The following is a 10,839-nucleotide window of genomic DNA, read 5'->3' on the forward strand; positions in this document are numbered from 1 at the left end:
TTTCATGAACATGGACATAAATTGAAAGACATCAATTTGGTGTATCCACATGAACATTAAACTTCCTCCGACCCAGAAATGCTCCTCTCTGTTCCTCCACCTCCTCCTCTGTCAACTTAGTCACGAGAAATTTGCTTAAGCACCACAAAATGGTCCGTTTGCCAAAATATCATTTTCGTCGTCCAAATGTGGCCAGAAAGTGACAAGAAGAACCTCATTCGAAGGTCTCATGTCGTATTTCTCTACCCGATTTTAGTCATTTTTCCTACCGTTTGATGGTCAAGGCCATTATGAGCTAGGGTTACTTAGGATTTCATATTGTTATATTGATGGAAATTGATGGAAATTGGTGGTAATTGTTCCCCTTATCGATAGTCGTGACGCCTTCGTAGTCACAAGGAGGACCTACTTTTTTCGTTTGTAATCCAAACGCCCCACTCAAACATACTTGTATTGAAACAGATGATTTTAATTGTGGAATATGCTAGTGCCTATTTCTATGCCACATGCATTGCCAATCTGGAAGGAGTAGTTAGGCAAGACAATCAAAACCATGCAAGTGAGGCTGCAAGCATTACATTTTGCGCTTATTTGCCACAACAATGGCCAGATTGGATCATGGAAGCTTTCACGTGGGTGCAAATCTCACAGCTGGCTATAACAGCAGAACCTAGGTTGCGCCGGTTCCTTTTACCTCCATGCGCTGTAGGGCTGAGCCACTAGCAAAGATTGTGTTTCGGCTTAGTGCCAAATGCAGCCATAACCACAGGCGCTGTTTTGTTTAAAAGCATGGACAATTTCATAATCTGTCGGTTTTATTTATCATGGGGTACAAGTTGCCCTTGCCGATACAATTGCTGCATGCCAACTAGCCATCTTTTCCCACTGCATCATTTGCAATGCAAGTGAAGTTGCAGGAAGTGGGGAAGAGGGATGGAGACTCGAGTGAGGAGCACTCCCTGTGGTGGAGACATCTTCCCTTAATGAAGGGTAACATTGTAAATTGATAAAGATAATTGGCGGAGTGAGAGAGCAATCGACTAGCGGAGATGACTTTGTCTTCATTACTCTCCTAAATGTGGGAGTTATTCTGAAAAGATTATCCCTCATGTCGAGCCGAGGCGAGGCATATTTGGATGTAGAAGAGAGGAGAGAGGTCTCCATGCTTGTGTGCCACATTGGATTTCCACATAAGGAGAGATTGTTACTAATTTGTTCGCCTGCATTGCCACCAACACTCTTCACCCTGTACTCTCTGGACCTCCAACCTTAATTCGCATTCTGGCGATTTTGCACGGAGAAAGTGATGTGATAACTTGATGACTACTGGAAGGAGTCGAGTGCCCAACCCCTCACACCCACCCCTATACCCATTCACCCACTCGAACAGCCAATGCTTGTATAGTTAACCTCCACTATTCTGCCCACATAGAAGGCTAAAGGAACGGCTTATCTGGGAAATCTCTATTTAAACCTACAAACATTTGCCCGACCATTTCTGACGCCGGGGTGAAATTTCGGTTCTGCAAGAGTCAAAAGAAGAGAAGTCATGGGAAGACAGCAGTAACACGGAGGGACTGACCTGCAAGAGGCAGTGAAATCTTCCATCAGGTAAAGCAGCGTGGCATAACATGAAGGCTGTTTTGGCTAAAAGGAGGGTGAGGGGGGGGGGGGTTTATTCGCCACTTATGACCAATGCTGCAGTATCAACAAAACGTGTTTTTCTTCGACTCTTAACACAACCACGTGCATTTGGTGTTCCGACTTTCTTACATGGGCCCTAAGTTGCAAATAGGTAACACACATTCTTTTCAGTTTAACGATAACTAGCAGCATCAAGCCATGCCACAAACAGATTGCTGGAGTTTAAGACAGTAAGGCAAATGGAGGATACTCTTGATCGGGGAATATCTACATTTTATTCGTTCTTAAACAGCTTTAGCTGGCATTCTCACAAAAATAAATGGTACTCAATTTTCCTGCGACCGATTGACAGCAAACGCGTTTAATGAAATTCAGTTCTTTAAAACAATGCTATAACATAGTGTAATAGGGGTATATATTTGAGTCGGTTGAAAAGCGGAAGCAAATAGCAATTGCAAAAAATGAGAGCCAAAATAATCATCAAACCATCTCGTGACCGATTTGCTGTGAAATTCCTCTTCTGAGTGGGTCAACATAACGTGTACCTTTCGAATTTTACCCATATGCAAAGTTCCTCGACAGTCGCTAGCCCAATTTGGATCAAGCTTTCATTGAATGTTTGATAGCATCCAAGTATTCATTTAAAACACTTATCTGCGCTATTACTTTATAGAGCTTACGGATCTGGGTAACAATTTTGTCTCAGTCCAAGAGCACGAGACCAAAAAACAGGATTTGGCAGGAAAAGAAGACACATTTGTTTTGTCATGCTTCTAGTGAAACAATAACCCCATAAAGCCAAAAAGAAATTTCACAGCCAATCGAAGAGAGTAGGGTGGATTAAAGCCATAGCAGAAAAAGACGATGTTGGAAAAGGAAAGAAAGTCATGCAAAAAATAAGCGCTAGTAAGCAATGACTAACTCGCGTTTAAGGAATGCCAAGGATATTAGGTTGAGCCCGGAGCCTTCTGTTTAGCCTTGACAGACAAAACATGCATGCGCAAACAAAAGCTTCTGATGTGCTGACTTAGCGCAGCATATTGTATAAATTTACCAAATCGCACGGATAACAATGTAGCTAAATGACAAATAATTATGCTCCTATATACTGCTGAAAATGGGTTTCAAGTATCCCGCAGTTTGTCCACCTACGCTACTGAGATACTGCAGTACCTCTACGCAATAATAATAGAACTACCTCCGGGTCCGATACATTCCCGATAACTTCTGACTCTTAGGACGAATGCAACCAATTTCACTGAAGCTCCAAAGTGGGGTCTCCTTCGAAACGCCAACTTCCGAGGAGCAGTAGCGCGGTACTGGTGCAAGTCAGATACACTGGTTTGCTAATTTCCACTTCTGGATCAGCATAAATGCGTACCTACCCTAAGTTAAAAGGTAAGTTTAAACAATAAAAATTGTCATGGGAGTTAAGTTATTTTGATAAATGCCCTAAAAGGAACGTAATCGAATCAAAAAGCGCAACCACTTTCACTGGCTTCTAGTCCTAAATGATTGCGCAGAAATGCTTAGTTGTCGAGGAAATGACGAACTTTACAAAGAAAAGATTAGATTCACAGATTTAAAACAAAAGGACTTCTGAAAACCAGTTCTATTTCAAGTCCTGCATCATGACAAGAGGCAAGCGAGAGTGAGCAAGGGGTTTACACTGAACCAATTACGACCGAAAAATATCCAGTGGGAGCACAGTACATCAAATCCACTAGAACTCACAGAAAACACCGCAAGCGTCGAATTTAGATGCCTTCTTGATGTGAGAGAAAAAACATGGCCTAATTATCGCAGAAATAACACGGTGTGGATGGCTGAGTCTGAAAGGCCCTAGAGCAGAATGGTTATTACATCCGTATTTATTAATGGAACTCGCACAAGCCTAGCGTTTCTGGCAGCTAAATGGAACCCGGATAGGCAACTGGGCAGCACTGAAAAGAAGACAAAGGAACCAGAACGATCGGTAGCAAGACGATAGGCCCGTAAAGTCTGCGCAATTGATGAATTTTGTTGAATAACTCTGCCTTTAGGCAAGTTTTCTTGCGCCCAGCGATAATTGGATGAAATGAGATCATTGCATAGGGCATCAACAATCCCCACTTTGTTGGCCGCTCATCAAACCTAAGCTCCACATAGGAGAAGCATCTGCAGTGAATGGCTGAGTCCACGAAGACTCACTACGGAGGCTTCGACTTTTAGCAAGGTCTCAATATGGAACTCAGCACAACGATCACTGACGGAGCGATATCAAGAGAAAGCTCAAAGAAGTTACTAATATGTGCCCCTAAAGTCTGAGAACATAACGCCTCCCTCCCCTGTCCTGCTTTTGCATCCTTCTGCTAAAACCAATTAGCAAACAGAACATCACCCAACCGTTAAAACACTATCTGCTGCAACTATTCTACCACACAGTCCGTGTGTCGAGGGAGTGATATCCAGGAATCTCAACTAGGTCTGCAGAATGTACCAGAACCACTAGGCAGCGTTCAAAGCTGTGGGTTCATCGTAGTACCTTTGGTTCTGTCATTTGAGTGGTTGCAAACTACACAAAGACTCATTACGGGCAAAGTAGAAGAGTGACCATGGTGAACGCTGAGATAAAAACAGAGATAAATATCGAGCGAACTCACCGGGTATGGATGAGCTTTTGGGATGGGAGTCGGGTAGGTGGGTACGTGCAAATCCAAGGCAGGTGCCCAGCTCCCACGGTGACAAAATCCTGTGGTGGTGGTGGTGGTGGCGGCGGCGACGATGGAACCTTGTCAACCTCGTCTACATCCGATGGTGATCGCTTGCAACGACGTGGGAGAAAACAGGAGTAGGCCAACAATCCTATGCCAAATATCACCAAAAGGGTGCCGAAAAGGGATCCAAATACTGTGCCCTGTGGTTGAGAGTAGCTGTAACCGCGCAAAAAGCAGAAAGCTACATTTTCATCCCTTTGGCCGGCTTCAAGCCTCAAATAAGTGTCCTATCAGAGGAAAATAATCATCTTTGGTACACTACTATTACGACATGAATGACCATTAATGGGTTTTAGTCATTTCGGTCAAATTTACTTCTTTTTAAACAAAGACGTCACATTTGCGGTGTGGGAGCTTAGGTAAGAAAATCGTGCTGGGAATTATGATGCCGTAATAAAAATTTTCATTCGGTTCAAAAAAATGGAAATGGGAATATAAGTTCAACAAAAAGAGGCAAAAAAATTTACTGCCTAAACCTAGCTACGTGTCTACGGATCTGGAAGCTTTAAACACGAAGGAATTTGTCATTAGGAATGCACCATTCAAATTCAACGTTTATGGTGACTTCAGAAATAAGAAATCTTCGTATTCAGGAAGAAATGCATTGGCAATGGGCAGTTTCACAAAGGGTTAGTGAATGCGTCGAACATGTTAATTAAATGTTTACATACATAAATGCTCCTTCCGTGGGTGGGAAGCCACCAAACCCAGGATCGCAAATAATACTTCGCTTTTGATGACTGTCATGGGTAGGTTTACATCGTTTAATTGACGTGTCGGTGCGAGATTACGTGTTCTATCGGCGTACTGTACCTAGAGTACCTACCCACGGGCTTGGATTCGATGCCTTCGTTGCCTGCACACAGCAAGCCGAGCTCCTGCCATCTTGATTAGGAGTATCTTGTGTGACCTTGAAGGACATCTGTGGACGAAAAGCAATGAAGCCGTAATGCTTCTTCATGGAATCGTTGTACCCATTACCCATGTAACCACCTCCAGTGAGGTCAAGCCGACCACCTTGTGTGTGAAAATATCCAGTGTATACACCAAGGGGAAAAAACTAATTGCTTAACCTATTGATATGCAAGTGAATGATAGGTGATTACGGATGCTAAGAGCCAAAATAAGAAGTCCGAGGTGGAGAGCAGCAGAAGCAAGTGAACCGGAAAAGAATTCGAGATACACATGATGCTTAGTCCAAGAAGGCTAGAGACTCACAATTTATGCAAAAGGAGCGCAACTGTTCCCAAGACACCCTATCTACATGAGGCAAGATGGATTATGGGGTACACAGTAAAACCAAATAAAATTAAGAAGGACTAAAGCTAAGACAAACGAAGGCGCTTCAGTGCATCTCCCATGTAGTCAAAATGTGGAAAAAATTAACACTCACACTTCCAACAGCCAAATTTAGATAAGCAGATCGCTAAACATAGACTAGATCCTACACAGACCGTCAAAAGAGTGCAGAAAAACCACTCATGAGAATTCACAAGTTGTTGCTAGTCCTTCCTTTGGCTTTTGATAGATTTAAATAATCCATACCCATAGACAGGCCTCAAAACCGGGGTTGTATTATTGTATTTATACCAGACTTCAAATTTCCAAAGTCCCTCTTGTCAAACCACACTGACCTCATAAGCGATCAAGAGAATACACTAACAGTGACGATTAACGTAGAACGGATAATCTGGAGGCAACAGAAGATGAAAAGTTAAAGCAGAGACGATAATTATTGTTAACCTTAGTAACGGAAATTAACCTAGATGAGAATCCCCAAAAGCAAATGAGCGGGTGCACTTAACACTAGCCGTAATTAATACAAAGCCAAGCGATGGACTCAGCTATCACAAGGTAATGCAGTTAAATGACGGTGATAACACAACCTTGTCTGGGTAGCGCAAGACTAATTAACACTGGTTTCGAGGACGAGAAACACGATGTCACAATTGCTGCCTTGATGCAAACACATGAGAGCCTAACGTTACTTTGCATGAATATAGAAGTATCACGGGTATTTTGAAAATTTTTCTAAAGAACAAGCTACTAGCAATAACATTTTGCCGAATGAAAAGAGCCGAATTCGAGATCCTCCAAAACCCCTTAAAGTATCACCGAGCATGGAACAAGCACGTCCATTACCCAGACCAAAGACGAAAATCGGCCTCCCCAACTCTTGCACTATCGACCAGGAAAAAAAATTAAGTCCATTTAAGCCTTTAAAATTAGAATTGCCAATCATTTTAAAATGAAAGAACACATGTCATGGCTGTATGGTACGTTAGAATTAATTGCCTTCGAGGCGGAAAGATGAAAAAAGTTAAAAAAGATGGCAATGTCTTCTTTGGAATTTGTGCCAAATCATTTATTTGCCGAGGCTGGACTGCATAATGTTGAGTTTAACAATTTGTCTACGTGGTCAAACATCCCGAAAATGAATAGACTCCGCTCTCAATTGAGGTTAGGAAAGAAACACATGCATCAACTTTGTGTTGATGTAGCATCCACACACCTTGTGCTACTAGAAATTGCCAAATCATCAGTATCGTGCAAAGCATGATGAAAATGGACTAACTAGTCAGATACGAACTACCTATGTGGGTGGGATGAATCTGCGCATTTTTGGGTAAACTAAACGTGCTTCATGAATTCCCACAAAATAATAAAACAGAACGTCGGTTACGTATCAGTAACAAGTTACATGTTTGACTTTCTAATCTTGTTCATCTGAACCCGGTGTCATGCATGCGGCACGTGTCCTAAATTAGTGTATGGCAAGTGACCGCATCCAATTCTAAGTCAACAAAAGTGGTATAGGTTGAGCATGGACCGAGGAGGGCTACACTTTTTCAGCTCCCATGAGCAAGGGTTTAGAAGGTCAGAACATCAAGTCACAACAATAAAACATCGGAATTGTAGTCATCGACATTACGCTGAGAACCTGGCAATGAGTGTTAGAAGATAATTGAAGAGATAAAGCTAAATTACGCAAATGTCAAACCTTTTTAACAGATAAGAAAACACTATCATGCCAACAAATGAGACCAGGTTCACTGAAGTTTAGGAAAGATGCAAACATTCCAATCAAATTCGAGAACCCCTTAATTCCCTTCCCTCAAAGAAGGCAAATGTGAGGAAGAGTGGGTTGGATATGAAAGTAAGGCGTACTTTATTGCTGACCTAGATAGATGTTTACAGTCTAATCGAGCCGCGTGATTAAGCAGATCCGTGGTTTGACAAGACCACTTGTCGATCCGAGTGAATAGGTGTGAATATTCAGCCCAAGTAGAAATATCACTACAGTATGAATGTTTAGGTAATGGAACAACATATTCCGATTGAAAAAAAGAGTAGTAATGGAAATAGCCGCATAAGTGGGGAAAAACTCACCAAGAACGTTCGACATAACGTCTTTTGCCATCGCAAAGTTCACAGCGACAGCAATAGCGATGATAGCCGGGACACACCGTCTACATATATTCTCTTGGGACTTCGAATGGATCCGCCTACCTTCACCCACACGCCGCGGATCAAGCTAAAAATTTAAAAATCCGAGGTTTTTTAATGACGATATGTTAAAAGTCCACTGAAATCGTACTCAAGTGCTGATATCATTGTAACACCCCTTGGTTTCCAATCGATACTTGAGAATGAAGAAAAATACCACCCCATATATCGCTTAAAATGTGCGCTTTTGCTACCCTAATATCGTATTCATATTTTAATGAATGCCAAGGCCAGTTTTCTAACGTGAATGCATGTGAATATACAGTACAAACAGAGAAGCCTCCAATAAAATGACACAGTCGAGAACAATGCAGAAATGCGGAGAACAACCTGTATAAGCAGGCCTGGACTACAGAGGCAAGCAAATTTGGGCTCAATTTTGTATTTTCACTTCTTTTCAAGGCATTTTATGTTCAAGAAAGTGGATGAGTGCATCAAAAAAACTTACGAGTATCGCGATTCTACAACAGATTGAAGCCCGCGTATAGAACAGAAATGCCACCAACCGCGTAAAGCAATTCTGTGCAAGGGAACTAAAGGAAAAATCCGATGCACGCATTTTTGAGAAACGGTAACCACAAAGTGGACGGGAAGTCTGTATCATATCTCATAAGCCCAACATGCAAAGCAAATACAAGTTAAAAATTAAAAGAAAACAAGGGCACCATGCACTTATGCTACTTACAAGCAAGAACCTGATCTAGGGTCCATAATAGATTTTTTTTACTTGAGGAAAAGAGGGCGAACTCCAGGACGACTATCCCTGGAACGAAAGTCTGAAGAAATGAGCAGGAATTTGACCCACTTTAAACACCAGCAACATGCAGGGCAATAGCGTTGAGATCCGCCACCACATGAGGAATCCAGGCACACACAATTGAATCCAAGTAAGACGCTGCTGAGCCAATAAAGAAATTGTTCTGCCGAGTTCAAACGAAATCTGCGGACTTAATGATTTATAATTAGTTCATATTTTTCTTGTTAAATTCTTATTTTCGCTGCTTCGAGTTGCGAAGACAGTCACTAACTTAAAAAGGACCTATTTTTCAAGAACATCATTTGATACGCAATAAAGAATCCAAAGTGATATTTTTTAGAAGTTTTACGGGTAAACTTGATTATCCCATGCTTAGTTTTACTTAAAAGCAGTTTTTTGGGTTTAATGGCCGTTGAAATACGTTTTTGCAAGGAAACACAAACTAGCGTGTTGTTGGTCGTCCTCATTACTATGAATGCAAATACTTTTAATTCCTTACTACGAGACCCATTCTGAAATATGTTTACTTAAGTGTAGGTGCAGTGCCTTCAGTCAACCATGACACCTTATGGAGTTATTCAAGTTCGAGGCACGATTTACGACTAACATAAGAAATGTTTGGGAGGACACAGATATGGTCTTCAGCCACCTCGCTGAGAGAAATTATGAACAAATCTTTACATTAAGTGGTGTTGGACTTACGAAAACGGCCCAACATGTTGTAGTGTCCCGGGACTCCCTGAAGAAGAAAGAAGACAAAATACTTTTTTAGAATATATATTTAGTGCAGAGAAGGTGTCTGGGCTATTGGCACGTCCCGAAAGGCCAGCCCACCCAACGAGGTACAAGTACGAAAATGGCGCCTCACCAGTGCAGAGGGATAAACCACCATTGTATTACATAGCCTCCTTCCTCTTTTGAGCGTCGTCCCGGGCGCTTCCGCAGATCGACTTCCCGCGTCAGCCATTACAATGTAGTCGGTGCAGTAAGGAAACACCCACGAGCCGACCGTGCCAGTCACCAACTTAGCGCGCAACTGAGGGGATACTTGACCTCAACGTCACTGATCCCTCTTGGCGGCCTAACTGGACCTGGAGTTTCGTTCGGTTTAGGGATTTGATTCAGGACGATAGGGGAGATCCGTAACGAAACTTCCGGATGTTTCACGGCTAGTGTCGCTTCAGTTGTTAATAGCTTTTCTGCAGAACACGGGACTGGGAGAGATGCCGAAGGTAGACGTCAACATCAACCCTTCTGTTAGGGGTCATCACCATTCTCCCATCCGTAGCACATGTACTTCTTCCGCTCTACGAAGGCTTATCACGCAGAAGTGAAAAATCAGGATGCATGTCCTTTAAGATCGGGTTCGCTTTCCGCTGCCACTAATGTAGCGTCCCTGGACTCCCTGAAGACGAAAGAAGACAAAGTACTCGGGCAGAATATATATTCAGTGCAGAGTAGGTGTCTGGGCTATTAACATGGCCCAAAAGGCCAGCCTACACAGCGAGGTACAAGGGGGCTAATTCAAAGTCCAAAAGTGGCGCCCCACTAGAACCGAGGGATAAACCACTATCGTATTGCAATATCTCGAGAACGGTTTCAAATGGTAGACAAATAGGTGCATAGCGTTTTGTGAATTAGCATGAAATAATTGCGGTAGACATTAATTTATTCAATCCATTGAATTACTTAGTACAGCAGTCTTTAAATTCTGAATAACCGGATACAGTTGTATTTAGCCTTCTGTCTCTACAAGCAAACAATATTGACACATTGATCTGCATGTCTATCTCAACTTGACTCCTATACCGTTTCCCTACCACTCCCCATCATATGGTTATTCAAAGCGAAGACATGGTGACACCTGTTACACTAGTGCAGTTAAACTCATCCTCTGTCAACCGTGAGGTGCGTAGATAATGTGGATGGGTCACGTCAGAATGGCGGCCACATGGTAGCAAAAGTAATTTCCTGCTGGAGCCCTGCAAATCATTCATTGCCACGAAAGAGTAAACAGTAGGGTAGGCAGTAGAATATGCGCCTCAAATTCGCCAAGCTTGGATTCGCCTTTGGAAAGGTAAAAAGTGGAGAGGCAGGAACGCAGCAAAATGCTGATTTATCCTCCTCCCTCTCCTATTATCGCATGGCATCTTAAAAGAAAATCAAGGAGAGAAA

At 42.4% G+C, this 10,839-nt stretch overlaps 1 protein-coding gene across 1 annotated transcript; it reads right to left on the minus strand. All coding sequences in view use genetic code 11, as the record gives it.

Annotated features, from left to right (window-relative positions):
• Positions 1–3,777: 3,777 nt before the first annotated feature.
• EGR_08934 (hypothetical protein) lies at positions 3,778–9,631 on the minus strand (the record flags this gene model as incomplete). Its single annotated transcript, XM_024498183.1, has 5 exons — positions 3,778–3,889; positions 4,287–4,627; positions 5,227–5,417; positions 7,791–7,935; positions 9,533–9,631. 5 exons carry the CDS (start codon positions 9,629–9,631, stop codon positions 3,778–3,780), a joined length of 888 nt encoding a protein of 295 aa, XP_024347382.1.
• Between the last annotated feature and the right edge of the window lie 1,208 nt (positions 9,632–10,839).

The sequence above is a fragment of the Echinococcus granulosus genome, assembly GCF_000524195.1.
Source record: "Echinococcus granulosus chromosome Unknown EG_S00125, whole genome shotgun sequence".
Taxonomy (NCBI): Eukaryota; Metazoa; Platyhelminthes; class Cestoda; order Cyclophyllidea; family Taeniidae; genus Echinococcus; species Echinococcus granulosus.